This window comes from Dipodomys ordii, unplaced genomic scaffold (assembly GCF_000151885.1).
Source record: "Dipodomys ordii isolate 6190 unplaced genomic scaffold, Dord_2.0 Scaffold46, whole genome shotgun sequence".
NCBI lineage: Eukaryota > Metazoa > Chordata > Mammalia > Rodentia > Heteromyidae > Dipodomys > Dipodomys ordii.
The window spans coordinates 9,862,561-9,887,558 of record NW_012267262.1 but is presented as its reverse complement, the minus strand read 5'-3'; the positions used below and the strand labels follow the sequence as shown (position 1 = coordinate 9,887,558).

At 35.1% G+C, this 24,998-nt stretch overlaps 2 protein-coding genes across 6 annotated transcripts in view; one reads left to right on the top strand and one right to left on the bottom strand.

The window, feature by feature from the left end:
• Positions 1-7,496, top strand: part of Immp1l (inner mitochondrial membrane peptidase subunit 1) — a 54,394-nt gene extending 46,898 nt beyond the window's left edge. For all 3 annotated transcript variants that reach the window (XM_013019653.1, XM_013019652.1, XM_013019654.1), the window contains 2 exons: positions 6,834-6,944; positions 7,333-7,496. In XM_013019653.1, coding sequence (XP_012875107.1) covers positions 6,834-6,944; positions 7,333-7,401 — 180 coding nt within the window. In that variant the 3' untranslated portion in view covers positions 7,402-7,496. The remainder of the gene's footprint in view (positions 1-6,833; positions 6,945-7,332) is intronic.
• Positions 1-24,998, bottom strand: part of Dnajc24 (DnaJ (Hsp40) homolog, subfamily C, member 24) — a 61,334-nt gene that overhangs the window by 14,457 nt on the left and 21,879 nt on the right. The window contains exons 3-5 of one of the 3 annotated variants that reach the window (XM_013019655.1): positions 23,112-23,250; positions 11,682-11,750; positions 5,899-5,981 (exon numbers count right to left, since the gene is read on the bottom strand). In XM_013019655.1, the coding sequence (XP_012875109.1) occupies positions 5,905-5,981; positions 11,682-11,750; positions 23,112-23,250 (285 nt within the window). In that variant the 3' untranslated portion in view covers positions 5,899-5,904. Of the gene's footprint in view, positions 1-5,898; positions 5,982-11,560; positions 11,751-23,111; positions 23,251-24,998 lie in introns of those variants that run through there. The other 2 variants (XM_013019656.1, XM_013019657.1) reach the window with 2 other exon arrangements.

Genomic DNA, 24,998 nt, shown 5'->3' with positions numbered 1-24,998 from the left:
TCTGCTCAATCTTACTATGAAGTAGTTATGCCTAGAAGTAATAGGAGATTGACAAGAGCTACTGAGATTCATCTACAGCAACTGAATCTGTAGAGATGTTTGGACTTTGAAGTACCAAGAATAAAACTTGTAGTGCAAACATATTAGTGCATATTTTATACACAATGCATCTGACTTACCAATTACTTAGAATTGTTTTTCTGAGAGTACAATGAACTCATTATTTTCACATTAGCACCATATTCTACCAACTCTGAAATACCCTGTGTTATATTTAATTAGGCTCATCTTCTGTAGTCTGAGAACAGGATTGTAGAGTAGGCTGCATGAAAATGAAAGCCTAGAGACAGTCTTTCAATGAGAATATTAAATGCATGTATGCATTTACATATTTATTTATGGTGTATGTGGGGGTACTGAGGATTGACCCTCAAATTCTTCTTTTAATTATGAATCCCAAATCAGAGCAGGCAACAGAACAAAAGAAAAGTCAGAGGGTAAACTGACCCATTGTTTTGACAGGAAGTTATCATTACTAGATGGCTTAAATGTACTTTCTGCAGTCTTAACTCTCTTCTCCTTCTCCATCCCCCTAAAAAGTTATAGTAAGGTTTTGGTGGTGTGGATACTTCATAAAGAAGAACCTAAGCATTTGATATTTAAGGAAGCAATGCTTGACAAAGAAGCCTGTTCAAAAAATTAAAAAGTTAGTCTTTACTATCTAACTTGGATGATCTTATCTGAAAAACAAGTTAGAGCCAGGAGAATGTCATTGAAAATAGAGTATTAGTTGAACCATTCTTGAGTTTGCCTTCAGAAATACCTGTAATTAGCATTTGAAACATTCCCATTAAAAAAAGCTCTTCTAATTTACTGCCTGAAAAAGAATTAACTCTTTTGTACACAGATTTTATTGATTATAGCTTTTACTAGTAATATGGGAAAGGTAAATGCCAATGATTATTTCATGGTGATATTGACAGTGTTGCTATTTATCTGAGTCAAATACTGGAGTTTGTGACATCTTTTTACACACTTATTAATAAAATTTCATTTTCCAAATATTCTCTCTATAATTTGTCTGCATCCTGTCTTACCATAAGTACATTTTAGATATGTAAGTTATGACTAAGTATAGTATGCATTTGCTGCCTAGCAGTAGAGAAGCTGGGCTTGGCACTGCCTACTTGAAAGACAGTAATGAATGAACACAATTACATAACTAGGAATTGTTATACTGAAATATTTTATGAATGTACATTCATACGGACTTCTTCAGGCAAGCAAAATCTTTAAAATTTTGTTTAAAGTGAGAAACTTTAAAAAGTGCCCTTGATTTATCAAACCCATTTGCTTTTGCTAAAAACAAAATAGCTTTATGTGAATACTTTCATAAGATACATGTGCTCTTCTTCCTTGTTATGGGAAAAGGATACTAAAATAATTATTTTTAAGAAAAGGATTCTGAAAAGTTTCTCTCCTTGCCTCTATGACCTTTGTTCCTTCATTGCCTACATTTTGCCTTTCTTATGCAGTCATTTTAGATCAGTTAAAGAGGCATGTGCAATAGGTACTGCCATTGCACACCTTTGCTGAAGTAAACTATGAAATATGTGGCAAATAAAGGGGTAATTTACAATCACTCATTTTTTTTAAGATTTTCTTTTTTTGAAACTTAAAGGAGGCCAGACATACAAATATCTTTTTAGTTAGGACTTTTTCTTAATTAAAAGTGTTCTTTGCTTAATCAAACAAATGAGTTTTATTATAGTTTAGTGCATGGGTTATTTGATACTGTGGACTCTTTCATCAGATTTCACTTGAATCAAGAAAGGTAACACCTGTGGGGTTGCCTCACAAAGCCTCTTTTGTTGAATGGACACCCGCAGGCCATGAGGTAATTACATTTGCTGGTAGTACTGAAAAGAAGGCTCTCAACTCGATCCCAGTAAATATAGCTGAGAACTGGAGGATAGGTTCTTTTGTCCAGCCCTGAGATCAGGTTTATCATGGCTCGGCAAGTAAACCTCTGGGATAGAAACAAGAATGGTTTAAAGGTTCTTCTAATGTTTGAAATTTTAGCCCTAAAGTTTGCTATATCTGTGACACCAGAAAAATTTAGTTTTGAACAAAAATTAAAAAGTTGCACTTACTTGGTCTCATGTATTCATTCAAGATGGCATGGTAGACTTATGAGACAGAAAAAAATCTGTTGGAAGTTTTAATTATTCAAAGCAACATGAACACTTGACATTAGTAATTTGTGAGACATTTATTGGACAAATACTTTTTAAGCATTAGTTGTAAAATTATAACTTTTCAGGTACCATCTTATCCTGTTCTTATTTGTAGTATTGCTATGTGATCCTTTTTTCTCTTACCAGGTTTAAATTTTTAACTTTGTGGTGGCCAGTAACCTATTTAGTAGAAAATAACTGGATTTTAACCCAGAACAGGAGTTTCTCTTTCCACACCATCAAAGACCAACAAGGAAAAACAATACATTCAAAAGGTTGTTTTTTGTTTTTGTTTTTTGCTGTTAGCTTGTATTATGATAAGCAGTATGCCTTTTTAGAAAAGTACAAGTTTCAAGCCTAGCATGGTAGTGCATGTCTATGATCCAAGTACTCAACAGGCTGAAGGAGGATGCTGAGTTCAAGGCTAGCTTGAGCTACATATTGAGAACTTGCCTCAAAGTGAGAGCGCTATACAGACAGACAGACAAGACAGACAGACACAGAAAATATAAAAGTATCACTGAAAAGATAAAGCATTTGTGTATTTAAATTACCTAAATAATACATATATTATAAAAAGGTACATTTAAAATATACAGAATAATTTTTTAAGTATTTACCTACATAGCTCTACTTTTTTTTTTTTTTTGGCAGTACTAGGGTTTGAACTCAGGACCCCATGCTTGCTAGGTAAGTACTCTACCATTTGAGCCATGACCCCAGTCCTTTTTTTCCTCCACCCAGATAGGTTTTTGTATATGCCTAAGCTCAGCCTGTGATCTTTCTACAAAGGTCTCCTGTATTAATTGGGATAACTGGTCATCATGCTTGGCTTATGGAGCTAAATCTTGCCAGCTTTTAACTCTTGTTAGCTTTTTGCCCTATTGGCCTTAAAACCACAATTTTCCTGATTGGTTCCTCCCAAACAGCTGGGATTACAGGCATGCATAACCACACTTTGACCCTTTTGTTTTTATTGACTATATCATAGAAACCTTTTAGTTGGTTTGACTTGGTTTTTTATTGGGTTTGTTTCTATTATATGAAATGAACTGTTTTTAACCTCTGCCTACTGGAGGAGATTATGCTGTTGGCAATTTTGAGAGGCACACAATATCAGTGAACTTTCATATTAGAACACTGTTGCATGATGAGTTTGGCAAGTCTTTTACAGAAATGTTGATAAGGAATGGGTAAAACAAGAAATCTAAAGAGAGATCACGGAAGAAGATGCAAGTGAGATGTCAAACACTTCACATTAAGAAATTTTATTCCTAGCCAGGTGCTGGTGGCTCACACCAGAATCCTAGCTATTCAGGAGGCTAAGACCTGGGGATCGTGGTTCAAACCCAGCCCGAGTAGGAAAGTCTATGAGACTCTTACCTCCAATAAACCACCAGAAAAATGGAAGTGGCACTGTGGCTCAAGCGGTAGAGCACTTGCCTGGAGCTGAAGAGCTGTGGGACAGAGCCCAGGCCCAGAGTTCAAGCCCCACGACTGACACACACACACACCCCCAACCAAAATGATGCTCTTCATATTGTTATAATGTATGTTTTTAAATACCTGCTCAGATAATATTTGCACTATTATCTCAAAGAGTTAACCTCATATTGAAGAGCTCCTCTGAAATGAGGAAAAGAGCTAATTAACCCAATGATGGCAAGACATGCAAAGAGATACTATAAGGCTAATGCTCTACCACTGGAGCCACAGAGCCACTTCTGGCTTTTTCTGAGTCATTTATCAGAGATAAGAGTCTCATAGACTTGTATGCCTAGGCTGGATTCAAATTGAGATTCGCAGATGTCAGCCTCCTGATTAGCTAGGATTACAGGTGTGAGCCACAGGCACCCGGCTCCATTTTATTTTTAACAATAAGATTATAAGAAATCTAATAACTAGTAATAAGTAAAACTCTAAAAGGAATTAAGACCATGACATTACTTCCTATTACGTTATTTGATAAAATAGTTACACAAAACTTAAGTAAAAAGATGTTATAGACCAGAGTCTTAATGAAGGCTGGCATTATAGAGTAAATGGTTCTATTTGGTATGGGCAGGCAAAATCGAGGTAAACTTCAAAGAGAGATGGACCAAGAAATGAGTCTTGCTTATTGTCATTTACAATGCAGAGATGCCTTAGTAGTTTATAGAAATTTACTGTTTATTTTTGTGCCAGTAACTAGGGGCTTATACACAGGGCCTCATGCTCTTGTAGGGCTTTTTTGCTCATTCCTGATACTCTACAACTTGAGTCATGTTTCCACATCTGGCTTTTTGCTGGTCTAAGAGATTAAGAATCTCTTGGATTTGTCTGCCTGAGCCGATTCTAATCTCAAATCTCAGCCTGAGTATCTGGGATTACAGGTATGCATCACCAGAACTTAATCATAGAACACTTTCCTTTAGCTTAACACTTTCCTTTAGCTTTTACTGAGTCCTTTAACTTGTAGATATCAGGAACACCAATTTTGAGACAATGAAAATTTAAAACAAAAAGATGAAATTCACTTCATAAGTATACTAAAGAATTTGTTAATTACATGGCTTTTCCAAATGCACTGTTCATTTTTTGGTGACCTGAGATACACTCATTCTTCTGCTTGTATAGTATTAGGCCTTACTACGTGGGGAGTCCATTTTAAAATATAAGTAGAACAGGACAGAGCCTTGCTATTGGCTTTAAGACTTCTAACTTGTTTCACTAATAAGAGTGAATGGGTTTATATTGATACTCAGTAAATTTATATTTTTTTAGCAAATAGATTTAACACTTAAGGGTAGAATATGTAAATGTAAAGGTTTTCAGCAAATATTTCTATAAGATACAAAACATTCTATTTCATTTATGAAAAGGGAAATAAAGATTTCAGTGCTTGTATAAATTTATTCATTTATTTTGTCAGTTGTGGGGCCTGAACTCTGTGCCTGGGCGCTGTCCCTTAGCTCTTTAGCTCAAGGCTAGCGCTCTACCACTTGAGCCATAGAGCCAATTCCAGATTTTTCTGCTTATATGGTGCTGAGGAATCAAACCCAGGGCCTCATGCATGCAAGACAAGCACTCTATCACTGAGCCACCTTCGCAGCCCTTAAATTTATTTTTTAAAAAGGAATTAGTCACAAAAAATTGCAGTCTACTAAATTTTGATACTTTGTTATAGTGAAAATAAATTCCTTCCCAATAGTAATCTGGTTGGTCAATCATTGAACTTTTTTAAACCTTGAAAAGCTGGTTTGTGCGCACGCCCACACGCACTAGTACTGAGGCTTGAACTCTGGGCCTAGAGATTTCACTTGGCTTTTTGATCATAGCTTGGAATGTACCTCTTGAGCCATACCAATTTTTGCTAGTTAACTAAAGACAATCTAACATTTTTCTGCCTTGGTTGGCTTCAAATAGATCTAGGCCTGAGTAGCAGGTTATAGGTATGAGCCACCTATACCCAGCTTTATGAAGCCAACTGCTTTTAATTGTTATAATGCTTATTGCCAGAGTAATTTTTAAGTTTATATTGAACAGAAATTAGAAGGCAAATTTCTTATTAAATAAATAATGCATTTAATTCTAATTCAGTAAAAATTTGAGCTTTTTTACCAATTAATACACAGGACATATAAGAAGGAAAGTCTTTTCATTTAGTAGAAGGTCACCATCATTAATTTTACAACTGATGATTTTGTAGTAGGTTTTTCTGGTTCTTGATGGTCATTTTCAATGTATAATGCACTGAAGATGTGGCTACACAAAAGCAGAAGAGTGAACCTTAATTAAAATTCTGACAAGCCCACTCTAATAAAATGATGAGATTATTTGTAATTGATGTCACAATCAATTACCATTTAGTTCATCATGAGTATTCTAATGGGTCTGGCTTGGGTATTGGCCCCAGGATGTTGCTGAGTGAGTGGCTGTCCTGCTTATGCTGTTATTGAGACAGGAGGACATATTTTCAGTCACTATCCTAATGACCTCTTTTGAAGTCCATTAAATTAATGACCCTGTCACATTGTTTTGATCTCTTGTAAACCTTAGTTTGGGGTTTGTATGACAAATTAATGTTTGGGAACCACATGATTCAGAAAATCTTGTTGAAAGCTGGGACCTTAGATATTTAATAGAAGTTATTTATTTTATTTTGCTAGAAATGCGAACATCATTCAAAACTTAGGATTTCTATGTACCTCATTAAAAAAAAAACTTTAGACTTTTGAGTGCGTGCATATGTGCATGCCGGGGTGTATGGGTGTATGTGTGTGGGTATGTGAACTCAGGGCCTGGGCACTGTTCCTGAACTTTTTTATTCAAGGCTAATGCTCTATCTCTTGAGCCACAGCTCTTCAAGCTTTTTGATAGTTAATTGGAGATAAGTGTCTCACAGAGTTTCCTGACAGGGCTGGCTCTGAACTGGGAGTATCTCAGCCTCCTCTGAGCAGCTCCTAAGTAGGATTACAGACATGAGTCATCAGTGCCTGACTTTAGGACTTTTGTTTTTACAGGTGCACATCAGCAGGCTTGTCTTTAAATAACATATTTTAAATAACAGTACTCAAACTTAAGTTTGTTTTAAGTGGCTTTCTTCACCTACTCTAGGTGCCAATGGGTCATGTTTGGCTAGAAGGAGACAATCTACAGAATTCTACAGATTCTAGGTACTATGGACCCATTCCATATGGACTAATACGAGGACGAATTTTCTTTAAGGTACAAGTTTTCTTTTTTTTTTTTTTATAAAGCTTTATTTTTCTGTTATGAGGGTTTTTTGTTCTCTAAAGTCCTCCGGCTGACAGTTGACTTAACTGTTAAAATGACTATATTTTAGTGAGCATATCTTTATTTCATAGCTCTATAGAAAACATTATTCCCTCTTCTCTCCCACTTTTATAGATAGTAGTTTGAGATTTTATACAACAAATTCAAATTACATTAGCTATATTCAAGCACTTTTGGTATCATATTCAAACACTTGGCACAGTTAACTCTTGAGGATTATAAAACACGCATATTCATAAATTCTTATGAAGAATAGGAAAGAACATAATATTGCAGTATCACCTTTATTAATTGTTTTCAAATATATTTGATTTTACAGATCTGGCCCCTGAGTGATTTTGGATTTCTACGTGAAAGCCCAAATACTGAAAGATTTGCTGATGATTAGCAAACACTTTTTGACTTGATTATTGTCTCCTGTTCAAGTGAATTTATACTGCAGCTGAAACCATGTACTTGCCAATAAACTATCTGCAATTCAGTTTTAATTATTTTAATTGCTAAATGCAAAGGATAGCAACACATTATTCAAGTTATACTAGCTAATATTTGGATACAAATGTAACCCAAGCACCAGGCAGTATTGAACACCTGTAATCTTGGCCTTGGGGGTTTGGGGGGGGAAATCTTTTGTTTTTAGGTCGCGTCTGCTCTACAGTGTGAGCTTTTCTCTCAAAAAAGGAAAAGAAACTTATCCGAAATTAATCTTCCATCTATATTTTATGTTTATTTTTTGATTTTATGGACGGGTGATGGTGGTGATTGGCTGATGTTTTCCTTTTTTTTTTAGTTTTGGTTTTATTGATGTCTTGTCCCTAATGTTTTGTTCCTATGTTTCTATTGTCATGTTTCGGATGCTCCTCGTTGTTTTTTTGATGTCTTGTTTTTTTCTGTTGTTCGGATGCTGCTTACTTCTTATATAATTCTTTTTTGGTATTGTATCCTCCATATTTTGTTGTCGTTGATTCTTTGCTGAAAGTAGTCTTCTTTATTTTATTGGTGATTTGTTTTTTTTTCCTTCCTGCCGATTGTTTCTTTTTTTTCTTGCTGTTCTGCCACAAAGAGGGGTGCTTACTGGTGTCTAATTATTTTTTTGCTTCTTTTTTTTCCTTTATTTTTTATGGTGATGATGGTTGTTCTGTTCCCCTTCTTCTTCCTCCGTTTTTTTCTTTTTTTTCTGCTGCTGCCTTCCTTGCTTCTTTTTTTTTTTTTTCTCTTTTATTCTGTTGTCTTTTTTTTTGTGGGACTAGTCTCTTATGTTTATTTCTAAGCTTTTTTTTTTTTTTTTGTGGTGTTCTTTGGTTGTTGGTCTTGTGTTTTCTTTGTTTGGCAGCTTAAGACTTTCCTTTCTTGTATTTTGAATGGTTTCTTCTTATCATGTCTTTGTCTTTTGCTGAGGTGTGTTTATGTTTGGACAAGTTTTTCTTTTCTTTAGGAGTTCTTTAATTTGTGCATCTGTGTCCTGCTCTGTTTGTTTTTTATCTTCTGCTTCCTTTTTTGGGATGGTGTATTTTTCACTTCTCCGTCCATTTAGTGAATTTTATTTTTGTTTTGGGTGGCCTTTGCTTTGTTGTTTTGTATTTTCTTTGTGGCTTCTTTTTAGTGTTCTTTTCCTTGGAGTTTGTTTGGCTTCTTTTTTTCATTTCTGGATATTGTTCTGTTTTGTTTTATGCTTTTAACAATTTTTGCTGTAGTACCGGAGTTCTTTTTTTAGTGGGTCTGTGTTTCCAGAAATTATGTTCCCATCTTGTGTTTCGTTTTTGGCGATGGTGTCTTTTCGTCTGCATCGGCAGTTCAGTGACTTTGGTTTATGATCTTGGTTCGCTGAGATTTCTTTTATGTATTTTTTTTGGTGTTTTGTTTTCATTTTTTGTAGGTTTTCCTCTTGCCGCTGTGTGTTCTTCTCTTTTTTTGTCTTTTCGTTCCCTAGAATTTTCCCTGTCTGTTCTTTGTTTTTGAGGTTCTTTATGTCTTGCTCGGTTTTTCCTTTTGGCGCATCTTTTTTTTGTTTGTCTTGATTCTCCTTTATTCTTTGTTTTTGGTATTTTTTTTTTTGGTCAGTCTTGTCTTCAGTTGGGTCTGCTCCTACTATGTTTTTCTGTTTCTTTTTTGGTTTGTTGTTATTGTTCCTGTTTGGTTGATCTCTGTTTGTTTTTTGTTTATCAGTAGGCCAGTCATCTGTGTGTGCTTTTGCCGGGTTTCTGATATGATCTTTCTTTTTCTCTTTGTTGTGTTTCTGTATCTCTTCTGTTCTGGTCCTTTTCAACGCTAGTGTTTATTGACTCATGCAATTTTTTCCTTCTGGTCTTTTTTCTTTGTGCTTGTGTGATTTCTTTGCCTCCTCATTTTCTGTTCTGGTTTTCTTTTTCTTGCTGTCTCTGTGTTATTTTCTTCTTGCTTTTCGTGTTCTTGTTTTTTCTTTGTTATTCATTGACCTTTATTGTTTCTTTCATATAATCCAATCAAGTATTTTCAATTGTTTTTCAAAGCTGGTTAACATTCAGACCTCAGGCAATGGTTAGAAAAACAGATCTAATTGCCTTGCTCTCTGTCAAGTTCAGTCTTGGAAAATTTAGCAATTAAATAAGCCAACTTTGTGTGGTTCTTTTCATCAGAAAGAAAACCTTACAACTTGGGAAGGGTGGGGGTCAGAAAAAATTGGAAAAAATGAGGGAGGGGATGACATTGTTCAGTAAGAAATATACTCAATACCTGACTTATGTAACTTTTACATCTCTGTACGTCACCTTTATAATAAAAGTTTTAAAAGGAAAAAAGAAAACCTTGTCTATTCCCTTAATCTTGTCCCTATTATTCACCACAAAGTCATTTTCTTATCCATGAAACAAAAAAACAAACTGGGCAGGGTGGCTACTGGAGGAAAGAACCAGAGGATCAAGGTTGAGGCCAGCCTCAGCAAAAAGTTCAGAAGATCCCACCTCAACCAATAAAAGCAGGCTGTAATAATACCTGCTTGTCATTCCAGTTATATGGGAAGCATAAACAGGATTCTGGCCCAGGCAAAAAAAAATGAAACTGGGCTGGGAGCTGGTGGCTCACGCCTATAATCTTAGCTACTCAGGTGGCAGTGAGATGAGGATTGTGATTCACAGCCAGCTGGGGCAGAAAGTCTCTGAGAGTCTTATCTCCAATTAACTACTGAAAAAGCTGCAAGTACAGCTCTGGGCTCAAGTGTTCAAGCACTAGGCCTTAAGCAAAAAAGCTCAGGGACAGTGTCCAGTACACATATAACCCAACATACATATACTAGGAACATGTTTTCAAAACTATTACTATTAAATTTCTAAAATATACATATGCTAATGACTAATTTTCTGAAGCTTAATTCTCCCTCTTGTTTTTTTTACTACCTCAGTGAACACTGAGAAACAATTTGAGGTGACGTGTTTGGTAACTGACACAGGGAACCATGAGTTGTTAATGGAGTTCTATCACAGATACTTTCAAATGGTAATGGTCACAAAGAATTCACAACTTGTTTGAAACTTCTGATGGTATTATCACCAAGCAATTAACAAAATGATATATTCAGAAGTCATTTTAAATACATGAATGAAGACCAACAAAATAAGTTATATAGTAGGCTAAAAGTAAGGAGAGGATAGCTGGTCCGGGGAAAGTGCCAGGGCCTGGATGCTGTCCCTTTGCATAGCTGCTCAAAGCTATCATGCTGCCCCTTGAGCCACCTTTTAGGGAAAAAGGTGATTACTCCTTAGATTTCATTTGAGTGGCTAGTAGCAGAACTGTCTTATAAAGCAAAACCATTTTCCTCTTCTAAGTCAGTATGGTTTGTGACTCACTTCTTTAGAGCACTAAGTTAAGAGTTTTCAACTAGAAGAATAAACATAATTTCAGGAAGGGTGGCTATATTTTACTATTTATACTCGGTGAAGTTTTCTAAGCCTGTAAGGATTTTGTGGCACAGGCCAAACAAAACTTACAGGGTTAAGAAGATAGAAACATTCTGAGAAATACTCAGATTTTCAGCTGAAGTGTTCATCATCACCTCCATTTAGAAAGTGTTTTCCTAATTTAATCATATGTAACTGGAACAATTCAAGGAACATCAGAAAAATGTGGAAATAATATTTGTTACTAATGTTTTAAAATACTAATAATAGAAAAAGATCAAAGACATAACTTCATTGGAGGTAAAAGGGAATGACAGATGTTTCATTTCCCCTAAGTAAATCAAAAAGGGAAGTAAAAAAATAAAATGTATAACACAAAAAGCTTTGTCCTGACAGTTTATGACTTCATATTAAAAAAATTCACATAGTTGAGGATATAAAGAGGAATGGGGAATAAAATCATCATCTTTGCTTATTACATCACATGGTAATGCAAAAACCAAAGTAGTGAAATTAATTTAGAAAAGAACCTCCATGTGCCTAACATCAAATTAGAACAGGAGAGAAGCTAAAATGATTCATTAAAGTTTGGAATTTAACAAACATAACACACACACACACACACACACATATATTTGGAAAACTAGGCATTTATTTCTTAAGACTTCCAAATATCCTGAGGTTTCTTTTTCCCTTTTAAAAAGTTCCTAGTATTTCTTTCACTGTACAGAAAACAAAGAAAACGAATGGAAGAACAAGTAAAAGAATGAGTCTAAGAGAGAATGAAAGATCCTACCTTCATTCCAAGACATTTCTTCAAGATATACTTTAGCATCTACTGGTCCCATATTTTGTAGCTCATCATCTGCAAAATGGAAAAGGAGACTATTTTGATACCTATGAAGAATGCCAAGCTACCACACGTAGCTTATTTATCTAACATTTTAAAATTTACCTTATTACAGTGTTAGGCTACTTGTTCCAAAAAGTCCAGAACATAACATTTCTTATAGGCTTTTAACAATCAAAAGCTACCCCCATTTTCACAAACAGGCAACAACACTAAGTCAGTTTGACAACTATGAAATCAGGTAGCCATTGTAGGGTTGGGTAAAAAAAAATTACATTTGATATTTGATTGCTATTGATAATTGTGATATTTTATTAGCCTCCTTGCTTCAAGGAGTTCTCTTATTCAAGAAGGTTCCTGTCCTGTTACCTCACAAAATCCTTATGTCTGAATTCTAACATCAGTATGAGCTTTTAGGAAGTAAGGATTAAAAGAGTTGGATCCTAATCCAGCCAGATAAGTAGTTTTATAAAATGGAGGGAAAGATCTTGTTCCAATCCCAACCACACGTGGAGGACAGATCATGGGATGACACAGCAAGCGGGCTGCCTGCAAGCCAGGAAAAGGGCCCTCCTGTTGAATAGAACTGGCCAACACCTTCATCTTGGACTCCTCAGCCTCCACAACTGTGAGAAATAAATTTTAAGCCACCTACTCTATAAAGTGTTTTAGTATGTCAGCTCAAGCAGACTAATGGGTATTCTCCAAGTCAAATGAGATCAAGTTAAAAGTTCTTTAAAGATTAAAGCTCTACTCAAATGCAAGGGGCTTTTAGTCATTTGACTGCAACAGAATAAGTAAATGAATAGGAGAATACTTCAATATTTCAGTGTTGATGTCCCTTGCTGTTTTCTGGTCCAGACTTTTCTACTAGGGTGGAAGGTGCCTGGAATCAACATAAACATACTAAGAGTATGGTATACGTTGTAGAAGCATGTACTCTCTTGCTTAAAACAAATGTAGAATGCAAGAATGGAAGAATGAAACTATGGATGGGAAGGGCATGTCTTTTGTTTTTAAAGGCATGCTATAGTTTCTGCATGCTTGTATTATTCTTCTAGAAGTTAATGCTTAAAAAAAAGAGACTTCTAAAATCCAGCCCCCAACTCCCATGAAAATTTCTTTATCTATCTCACAGTCTCTTGTTCACTTGCTGAGAATGGTTCCCTTTGTTCTGTTGCGTGAATGCCTGCAATTTAATTATATTTAATAACTGCCTGTTCAAAATTTATTGGTGAGTTACATAATTTTAAAATAGATGAAAAGATAATACAATATTTTGAACTCTATTGTTTTCTATTAAGGTATGTCAAATATTATATCACCTCATATTTACTGGGTACCAACAGTCTGGTAAACTGTCCCCAAATTCTAAAGACAGACTTCGCCCAGTGGTCAAATTGTTTCCTCCATCTCTGTATGCCCACTGAATAGCTTAGACAGAATGGTGTTAGTCTGCAAAGTAATTTCTGAACAAAATAACTTAATTCTACATTCTATACAGAGTATATTTGGCCAAGTATTATTCTATTCTTCCCAATTAAAAAAAATTCTGTCTAAAAAATCTCAAGGATGGAAAAAAAATCTTACATTTTAATTTCTTAATTAAAGGGACCAAGGTGTTCGTCAATCTTTCAGCTTTGAGGAGTGAGCCAGACACCAGCCACTCAACATTTATAATCCTGGGTGAGATCCAAAGAATAAAGTTTTGAAGCCAGCCAGGGCACAAGAGTCCGAGTGACTACATCTCCAAAATAACCAGCAGAAACCTTATTGGAGTATAGTTTATATGGTAGAGTAACAGCACAAGCCAGAGGAACAAGATGAGGCCCTGAGTTCAAACATAAGTACAAGAGTACTAGAATACTAGGCTTGAGCTCAGGGCCTGGATGCTATTCTTTAGCTTTTGTATTTAAGCTAGGGTTATACCACTTGAGTCACCACTATACTCTGGCTTTTGGGTGGTAAACTGGAGATAAGAGTCTTATAGACTTCTCCACCTTGATTGGTTTCAAACTGATCTCAGCCATCTGAGTAGCTAGGATATAGGTGTGAGTCACCCATGCCTGGCTATTTTTGTTTTAAAATAATGAGAAATAATTTGCAAAAGTAAATGCCAAGCAAATCATCTTCCATTGTTCTGCTTCTTTACAGGAAAGCTATTATAATTCTTACCTAGTTACTATATTATGTGCAACTCTCATCTATTATTCTATTATTCTACCCACTCAAATCAGTAGCTTTTACATTTTCATTACCTTTCCTCCTTAGGTTTAGACACAGAAAGAAACATTCACACTTACTCTTAGTTAAAAGATTAGCACTGACCATCTCTTGGCTAGTACTTGCCCAAAGGCATAGTTACAATACATATATTCAAATGTTGTAGTTCTGTGACCTTCTAAACACTGTTGATTGGCCTGATTATTCAGTATTAGGTGGACACAGTGTAAGTTTCTGTGGAGATTCTGGTCTCGAGATTCAGTATATGACATGAAAGTACATTCGGTGTGATTTGTGATTCATCATTCCATGCAATATAACAGGCAAAACTTCCCCATAGTGTTGGAAGACAGGAGAATGAGTGCTGCCTGGAAGTAACACAGGCCTTCTGATTAAATGGGTGGGCTCAATGTGAAAGCAAACAAGTGATACATTAAGATGTCCTCACCTCTCTGAATGCATGTTCAACAAGTTTTAAAAGTAGTTTTGTGACTATAATGATTACATCTTTGAACCAAGAAATAAGGAAGGAAAAGTTCAATAAGAGTCTAATAGGAACGCATGTTCTTTGAAGGGACGGTAATCTAACAACTTCTGAAAAAGACTAAGGTGATTAACTCAGGAGAAAATTGGATCCCTAGAGAACAGTATAATGAGCGGAATGGGTACATACAAGTAAAAGGTGACTCTAAATGTGGGCAGTGGGGGGTCACCAAGATCCTTTGTTGAGAGACAGGTGTCTAAAGAGAGGACAACAGCACCCCACAACCCAACCTTCACTGCAATTACAAGAAAAAAGAACAAACAAATCAATGTTGTTTTTTAGTTTTTAAACAATGATCTCTGCTTGTCCACCATTGTGCTTATAATTAAAAAACAATTCTCCCCTATCCACTAAAGTAACTCACAAGAATCCTTTGATAATTGTCTACTAATCAGACATGGCAACTTCAAAACAGCGAAGTTAGTTTCTTCTATAACTATATATTTATATTTTTACTGTTTGCAATAAAACATTTTAATAGGTATCTGCAAATGCAAATCCAATCTCAAAGTTCTGTTAACATGATACTACTAAAATTGCTGAGAAAGTACACTGACCTCAATTAAAGAAACAGATCTAAGATTTTAAAATCTAGAATCATTGCTACAAAATAGTGATAATTATTTACAAAAGAAAAACCAACAGCTAGTTGGAAAGAAAGAACATTTTGTGTATTCTATCTTGAGTCCAATGACACTACACAATTTTTGATTCTTTAGAAGTAAATGGTTCAACTTTTTAGTGTTCCTTTAGGCACTTATAAGGTCTGTTCATACCCTGTCCAGTGCTCACAAGCTTAGCCCAAGAGGGAGATAAGAAAAACTTCCAAATTTACTTTTCCATATAGAAAGTAGTGCATTATAATTAAAAAGAGGTTCCTGAGGAATAATGATAAAATCAAATAATTTATGTGGTTACTTGAAAAAGAATCTTTCAACCTTTAGAAATGTAGGCCCTTCTGACCTTGTGTTCTATTGGATTTGTCTGACAACAAGAGGTGAAAGAATTCTGTGGCTCCATTGTCTCAACAGTAAGGATCTAAGAAAACACTAGCCGGACTCATCAGAGAGGTTTATGAGCCTGCAATTCAAAGAGATTAAAAGGAAAATCTACAGAGATTCTTTCACACTAAAGAATAACATTAAATAACTATTAGCAGCTTGGTTCAGTAAAGCTTACTAGAGCTCTCGCTGGGTCATTCACAACTTTCTAAAAGAGGAAAGGTTTTTTTCAGCTCCATTTGGGAATCAATAAATATTTCTTACATCTTACAAGACAATGGAATTCCAGTCTTTTAACTTCCTCCTAATGACAGTAAAATTTCTAAAGAAACCCTTTATTTAATGTCTAAATAATTACACTTCTAATCCTAAGAAATGTTTCCTAAATATAGCTATAATAAAAATAAAATGTAAAATGCAAAGTAACTGCAAACAAAAGCTATAGGGGAGAGGAACTTAACTTTATTCATTATGGTCAAAGTACTTAAAAATCTCATTAAATCAAATACTAACCAAATGATCAAGTCTTATAGTATTCATGTGTGCAGTGTCAGCTATTTAGGTGATCATCATTCCTTCCTCCCCCAAATGCTGCCACATAGTGAATTTGCTTTTATACAACTTAAAATGCTTAATGTTTATTCAAAATATTCAAAAGTGTGTGTTATGTAATTTAAAGCAAACAGTCCCTGAGGTTATTTTGCTGTCTTAAACTACATAATTTTTTAAAATAATCTCATTCTTGAAAATCATTTCACTATGTGGCAATTATTACTTTTATATAGGAAGTAACTTGTAATCAGATTCTTTTTCCAAGAGCAGAGACATGAAAAAGACAATTTGCTAATAATCTGAGAATTGTGCAATATTTAATTTGAAAATCATTAATAAAGCCCTATAAACCTATTCTAGATGAAACCAAAATCACTTTCAACATAGAAAAAAACCTGGAATTTAATTATGAACTTAAAGAACAGTAAAGTTGGCTAAGTAGGTGCAAATCTAGTGCTCTAGAAAGCTAGCAAATGAACCCCAGAAACTTAATTCCTATGTTTCACTATGAAACACAGCAGTAGCCTCTTGTTCTGATCCTCAAAATGTCTCATGTTGACTACAGAATTAAAAATAGTTGAATGTACACAACCTGTACAAAACATGGGATCCTAGTGTTCTGAATACATCCCTCCTATCAATGACTATGTAAGCTCAGTCAAATTACTCAGCTTCTCAGAGGAGCCGACTCTTTCTCTGGAAAATACATACATCTTCCATAAAAGGATATTTAAACAATATTCAAAAGAAGGATAATTATGCTAATTCTAGAGCTGAATGACAGCAATTTTAATTATGTATGTTTGTATGTTTGTATGCATGCATGCATGCATGTATGTATGTACGTACATATGTATTGCAGTTCTGGGGCTTCAGCCCAGGGCCTGGGTGCTATCTATGAGCTTCATTTTGCTCAAGATTAATGCCACTTGAGCCACAGTGCCACTTTTTCTGAGCAGTTTATTAAAGAAAAGTCTCATGGACTGAGATCCTTAGATCTCATTTCCTGAGTAACTAGGATTACAGACATGAGCAACCAGCACCTGGCTATCTCATAAATTTTGTGACCACAACAATAACTCAATCTAACTATTTGTTGTTAGTAGGGGGAAAGCTCCAAGTTCTGCAGTACAGGAAGGCAGCAACTCTTGACTTTGTACATGAAACAGTGTTAACAGTTTCCCATCGTTAGTACCACTGAAAGCAACCCAATTATCATCAAAATTGCAATCTACATAACTTTATTAGTCTCTTCAAAGTATACAACAGAATGAAAAGATAGGAATCGGAAGAAAAAAATTTCAAAGTTTTATGAGTGAAATCCAGAGAATATCATAGAAGGCTTCAGAGGGAGACAAGGAGAGGAAGGGAAGAACCAAGGTGAAACTGGGAGAGATTGTTAGAATAAAAAACTTCCTTACAGCCGGGCGCAGGTGGCTCATGCCTGTAATCCTAGCTACTCAAGAAGCTGAGATCTGAGGCTCATGGTTCAAAAGCCAGCCAGGACAGGAAAGTCTGTGAAAATCTTATCTCCTAAACCACCAGAAAACTGGACGTGGCATTGTGGCTCAAGTGGTAGAGTGCTAGCCTTGAGCTGAAGAGCTGAAGAACAGCATTCAGGCCCAGAGTTCAAGCCTCATGACTGACAAAACAAACAAACAAAAAAAACAACCTTCCTTACATTTTACATATCTGTATCATTAAAAGATTACAATAAAATCAAACAAGAGCTTGAAGTAGACCTTAGAAGAATCTGTGAAGAATCAGAAAAAGGTGTTCCAAATAAATGCCCTTCAGTGTAAGCATATCTGGGGACCACTACATGGACAAAAGAAGAAGATTAATTTCAGATTATGTGCTACAAGATGAAGTTGGGAAAAGTGAGTGGGATAAACTAAAAAGCTCCTTCCCCATTTGAATTTCAGGTAAAAAGTTTACCTGATGAAGGAGAGTTATAAAAGTTCTTGAATAAGGAGAAAAAATGATGGCTAGATCATTCAAAGTATAAAAGACTATAGGCGAGGCAAAAGACTAATTATGGCCTTTAGAAATGTGGAAATCATCTAGTGTTATAATCTTGGGATGAATTACTGCATAGCCATGAAAGTAAAATAACCACATAGAGGGAAAATAAACACTGAAAAAAAGAAATGTCAAATGGTATTTCTGATTCACTGGTTTAAACACAGCAACATACAAATAACCAGCCTCCAATATGAAACTCAGATTTCAAGTCTGAGAAAAAAGCAAGCAATAAGGAAGGTGACCTCATCTTGGTTTTGAACCTGATTTAAACTGAATCAAACAATCAAGGCAAAATTGGGAGAGATTAATGTTAGAAACAAAAACTTCCTTACATTTTATTTATCTGTATTATTAAATCAGACCATCAATTGTACTCACATATAGCAGAATTATAACTATAACTTTGCCCACAAATTTCTATATTATTTGAAATTAATGAAAATGATATTAAAATACCTTATTATAAAAAATTGTATTTTTTAAAAAAGTAAAATAACATAGTAGTAATCTTGTGACAAGATAGAGGAAGGGATAGCCTTATGGAGTTTTATCTGTACTCTCCATTCCTTCTCAAAATAATGCCAGTCCCAACTGTCCAGATGGATTTTCTGCATCATTTCACAACCATGTTTTTCCTAGAAACAGTCAGCAAAAACACATACCCCCTGATGCTTATCTCAAGTTTTTACCTGAAGCAAATTTTTAGAGCCAATTTTGAAATTCCTAAAATCAAATGGAAAACCTAATCTAATTCAAGTATTTTGTAAGGGTCAATTTTAGGACATAATTTACAGTTACCGAGCCTTAAGTCTTTAGTCATAACAGTTTACCCACATGCTAAAATATTATTTCTATTTAAAAGTCTTATCATTAATTCCCTTTTCCAGGAAGACTTCTGAGTTTAAGAAAATACCAGATGACTTATTATCTGATACATAAATGTTAATAGAGTTTTAAGATATAGTCCTCAGTGGGTCCAAGATTTATTTCATCTTCTAGTCTCAAACATTGATCCTGATAAAAGTGATGAAGGGAAGTGGGTCATACAACACAGCAATAATCTACTGTATCTAGCAAAAAATAGCTTTGGAATGTCTGGCCAGACCTTCTCTGGCTAGGCTGTTTTGGGTATATGTATACTTGGCCAACTGATCAAACAAAGGTACCACATTACCAAAATAATTCAGTAAGAGAGTACAAAAATATATCTTAATAGAAAATAATATGCTGACAAGGATTTCAAACACAACCCACGTATTTTTTAAACATTATTTAATCTGATTAACTGTATCTGCAGGTCTGTTCCTCTTCAAGTCACAGGAAAGTAACTTAACTCATAAGCTGTGTCACTGTATAGAGCCACTGAGAGATCAGGGATCTGTGTGAGTTCACATTCTAAATCTTTTGAATCATGATCCCTATTATTTTCCCATGATATATACTTCTGATGTGTTTGTGCATAATATATGAGAAAACTCCCCACAAGATTTATAAAAGCACCAAAATCTATTCAACACATATTATTCATGTGAACATTTTGTAAATCCTGAAAGGGTTTTCCAAAATGCTCATCTGGTTGAAATGCAAAGCCTCGTCTTGAATAACTATATGCTTTTCAGTGAACACTTGGAAGCTGCCTTTGGAATCATCCATAGAAACAATAAGGTAAATATGCCAACTGGAACTAATTGATTAAATTCACTAGTTAACATTGCTTTCAAAATGTATAATCTCTGGGAACTGAATATTACTCATCCTTTTCTAAGATTTGCTTTTCTTCAGTCAGGACAGAATTGCCCTGAAATGTCAACTAAGAACACAGAAGTGGAAATGAGGGAGAAAAAAAAAATACATGTATTTTGCTTTAGGTTATTGGACCTATTATTACTTTTTCTTTCTTAGAAATAACTCATTTGATGCTTCTTTTGAGAAGCAAAGAAATATGGATGTCAAAGGCTCCTTTAAATCATCTCCTAGATAATTATATGGCTGTGGGCAATACTGATGAAGCTTTCCTCAGAACAGAGCACCAACTCTGAGCTGTGAAATATGAAAAAGCATTCAACATTAGCCAACAATACATCTTCTATCTCCTTTCTAAGTATATAGAGCTAGAATTTTATACTGCAAGTTAATGGCAGGCAAGAAACAAACATATTTAAAGCACACCCTATGAAAAGAAAGTTTTACAATCCTATCACCACGTGTGTAAAAGAGTTCTGTATAACAAAGCTATTTCCATGTCCCCAGGGGGTGACCCAGAAAAAAAAAAAGAGTGCTTTGACCTGGTTATAACAATTTTCTCTTTCTTGGTAACCTACCCTGATCTTTAACAAATTATCATTCTCACAGGGTTTCCTCATATCAAATCTCAGTCCTCTCTGTTAGCAGTTCAAGTTCTTTTCCTTTTAATTAGAAGCCATGTGTTGGAGATAGTTCAAGGGGAAAAAAAAACAACTGGTATTCAAATAAATAATATGAAAATAGTTTTATTATGAAGTTTGTGAAAAATAGCTGTTATAAAAACTTTAAAATGAAAACTTCTCTTACTTTTTGGCAGAACTGGAATTTGAACTCAGGATCTACTACTTACTAGCAGGTGCTCTACCACTTGAGCCATGATCCATAGTCCATTTTTGCCTTATTTTTCAGACAGAGACTTGCTTTATGAAGAAGTAGAAGAATGGACCTTGTAAGCTAAAGATAACAGGGATTACAACTGTCTGTTACCACACCCAACAAAATTTATATTTAAGGTGCAGTGGTACTGGGGTTTGAACTCAGGGCCTTGCACTATTGCTTGGCCTTATTCCCCTCACAGCTGGTGCTTTTACTACTTGAGCCATACCTCCACTTTCAGGTTTTTGCTGGTTCACTCGAGATGAGAGTCTGCAGATCTGAGAAACTCAATTCCCAGATCTTAGCTTCCTGAATAACTAAGAATCATAAGCACAAAATACCAGTGTTAGCTTCAGTCTTTATATTAAAACAGAGCAGAAGCAGCGATATGGCTCAAGTGGTAGAATGCTAGCCTTTATCAAAAAAGCTCAGGGATAACACCCAAAGACTAGCACAAAATAAATGGAAACACAGCATTCATTATATGGAGTTTCTGGTTAATAAGAACATACTTAATATTTAGATCTGAGGTACTATAATGTCATTGAAGTTATATTTCTACAGTCGTAGAATAGCTCAATTCAATTATCACCAATTTGAAAATTTTTCAAAGCAAACTGACATTATCTAAATTTTAAGTTATTTATCTGAATCATTAATTGGGTCCAACTCTCACACTTTGTGCTTCTTCAGAACTCCAGTGTGATCTAATCAATTACCTACAAGGTCCCCAGAAGATTCCTTATAAAATGTGTAAAACCAAGCACTTGAAGCTCAACAGAAATCCAACAGTGCTAAGAATTTCTTTGATTATGTTATTTCTATATCTAACAATGCTTAAAAATTTCCTTCAGTGGAGGGGCAGGGGGAATGGCTAAAGCCTAAAGCACCTGCTTTGCAAATAGGAGAGTTTAAACCCCAGTGCCACAAAAACAAACTAGCTTCTTCATGCAATTCTATACTCATTTTAAATATTCTTTCCTGTTTCTTTCTATTTCTGGTCTACCCTATTATTTAAAAAATACCTTTAAAGAAGGAATTTCTGATTGTTGATTGTGCAGCTGACTTTTAATTAATTTGAAGGATTTTTTTAAGTACACAAGCTGTGGAGTGACAAAATTGCAGAATGACATTGAAAATATATGCCCTACACTCCCTCAGGTATGACTTTGTGTAAACTGTTCTTAAGCAAACTGGCAAATCTGGCATCCCACATAGTAAAGACCAGTAGAGATGTACAAAAGCATCATCTTACTACGACATACTCAAGTATACCAGCTTCAATTATCTATGTGAACTCAGGTTTTAAAGGATATATCTCTGGACAGAGTTTTTTTATTAAATGAATCCACCTCTACTTTTCTTTTTTGTCACAAGTACAGTTTACTAAAGAGAATCTAAACAGAAGATCCAATATCTAAGCCATATTCAAAAGACAATGCAGATTCTTTAAAAAGGTACATACACAAGGTTGTTAATACTGCCTTTATTCCATAATGATGTATTTCTCAAATCAAAATTTCATACCCTTAATAGCAGGTGCCTGAAAATCATTTGAAGAGATGTGATGGTGCCAGTATAGGGTAAAGGGGATTTAATAGTCAACCTCAGAAATAGTAAGCTTTTATCAACACATCCCAGTCAATGCTGAACCTGATATGCTATTGGAGAAAGTGAGTGCTCTTCCCACGGGCTGTAACTGATTATTGACTCCCCCCATTAACATGTACAGTGCATATTGAAGGTCCAGATAGAAGGGCTGAGGGACTCCTATCCCAAGGCCGTGCTGAAAGACAGCCTATCACTTCATGTAAGCATAGTCCATGTGTGACAAATCTGACCTACATTTCTCTCTTTCTTTCTCACAACAGCTTGTCACTGTTTTAAGAAGCTATTTTCAAAAAAAAAAAAAACAACTACTTAAGCAATGTGCATTCCTAATGTATCATTTATAGCAATTTCAGGGAGTAGTTTATCCTACAGAAAATCATGAAATGTAGCCTAAAATGAACTCAAATACAGCAGAGTGCTTTATGATGCTATTCTGCCTGATACCTTTCTTTAGACTGCCATTTATACAATACAGTCTCAAAAGTACTGTATTAAAATTGTAATATAACTAATAGAGAATACATAAAACATATTAACAATGTGCAATAAAAATTTTTAGCATATGTTATAGGAAGCAGTTTTCACTTTATAAGAAGCTGTATCCTAGAACTTCTGTTAACTTCTCAATGGATACACAATTATCACTATTAAGAAAAAAGGCATAATTAAAAGCAATGATGGAGTAGAGGGGTAAAGGTGGCAATAAGTTGGTGCAAATGCTGGAAAATGCTCCCCGGGAGTGGCTGCAGACTGTGTTTCAGAGTTGCTCTTGAGCTGTGGTTCCTCACCACAAGTACCTACCATGCCGCTGCAGGTCATACTCTTTTTTTGTCTCTTCATTCCCTAGAATTTTCCATGCCTGATCAATTTCGATGAACTTCTGTATATATTCCTCCAACATTCCTGCTGGCACATCTGTACTTTGTTTATCTGGATGATACTGCCAATCAAAAACAAGGGAGGTGGTGATGGTAAATAGGGCTGGTGATTGGGAATAGGTTAAAAAAATTGGAAAACTGGGCTTAACTGAAAAAAGAAGGTAATGAGAAGATGAAAACTAAGATGCCAAGCCAATGAGACAATAGTGCTGGGCACAGGAGACAACTGCCAGGTTAATTAGACGGCTGGAGTAGCTATAAATCCACCAGTGACACGATCTGTGACACGATCTGTCACAACGCACAAAGACAGAATTTTCTGGATAATTTGCTCATGGAATCATTGGTCTCATGGACAATTTGCCTAGAGAGGATGACTAACAGAAATAGAAATAGGTACATGCAGAGGAACAGGACATGAAAGAAGAAAAGCACAGACTATACAGAGTAAGCATTCCTTACAATGTACTTGGATGTAGATTCCACTACAAAATGGACTACTAAGTTTTTCTTGTGAAACTATATACAATCATAGTTCAAAATAAAATGTATTAATTATTTTTAAAAAATGGAGTGAGCCATGTGCTGCTGGCTCAAACCTGTATTCCTAACTACTGAGAAGGCTGAAGACCACAGTTCAAAGCCAGCCCAAGCAGGAAAGTCTGTGAGCCTCTTATCTCCAAGCAAAAAGAGCAAGAAGTGGAGGAGTGGCTCAAGTGGGAGGGCACTAGCCTTGAGCAACAAAGCTCAGGGACAGAATCCAGTCCCTGAGTTCAAGCCCCAGGAATGGCACCAAAAAAGCAAAAATGTATTTCATATTCCTCAGCTTTGACTTTAAGTTTACAAATTTCCAAATTTTTATTGAAAATTGGTTATTCTAGGTTAAATTTGTAAGAAACTCAATAAAACGTTTCAATATAAATTCATTAGAGTCCTGAGTTTTTGAAAAAAAATTAAAAATGTTTTGAGTATACAGTAATTCATACTGTTTAGTCAAACCAGAAAGCTTTACATGAACTCATTCTCAGTATTAATATAATGGGATTCACTAAATACCTTCTTTTTCTCTGATTCTCCCTTTTTAAATTAATTATTTTGAAAGAATCAATATGACATTTGTTTTTCAGCAATCTCTCAAGCAAATGAGAAAAGGTTATCCAAATTTAGAGACAGTTTACTTAAAATAATCTAAGTGTAACAGTGTGTAAAGATGATTTGGGTAGTAAGCTTGCTGTGATTCACTATTATTCCACATACCTTACTCAAATATGCCATTAGTACGTAGTTAAGATTCAGTTATGTGTGGAAACTCTTAATGTCAATATGTCACAAGCATTAAGTAAAGCTTTAGAGAAATTATGCTAAGCTTTCAGCTGAAGAGAAGAAGGAATATAGATTTAAAACTAGATAATTTCTAATAGGCCACTACAGAAAATATGCTTGGAAGACCTGATCATGAACCAACTTCACCAAGAATTCCCTATACAGAAAATAGGTCCCAACTGTCCCAAACTATAACCCATCACTAATTTATTATGAGTCACATATCAGTTCTATGATCAATTCAATCTCTTTCCCTAATTTGGTATTTACTTGATTACTAGTGAAACAAGTAGCTCACTATCAGAGGCTTTAAGTCTATTTTGGTATGGTACAAGAATTCAGTATTCTATGGCATCGACTTAATGGACATATTATTTGAAGAAATGCCAATTATAACAAGAAAATAAGTATGTCATCTGGGTGCTAAAAGCCTTAGAACAATCTGTTTTGACAGCAAGTTTCAGAAAAAAATGAAGGTCTAAAAAGA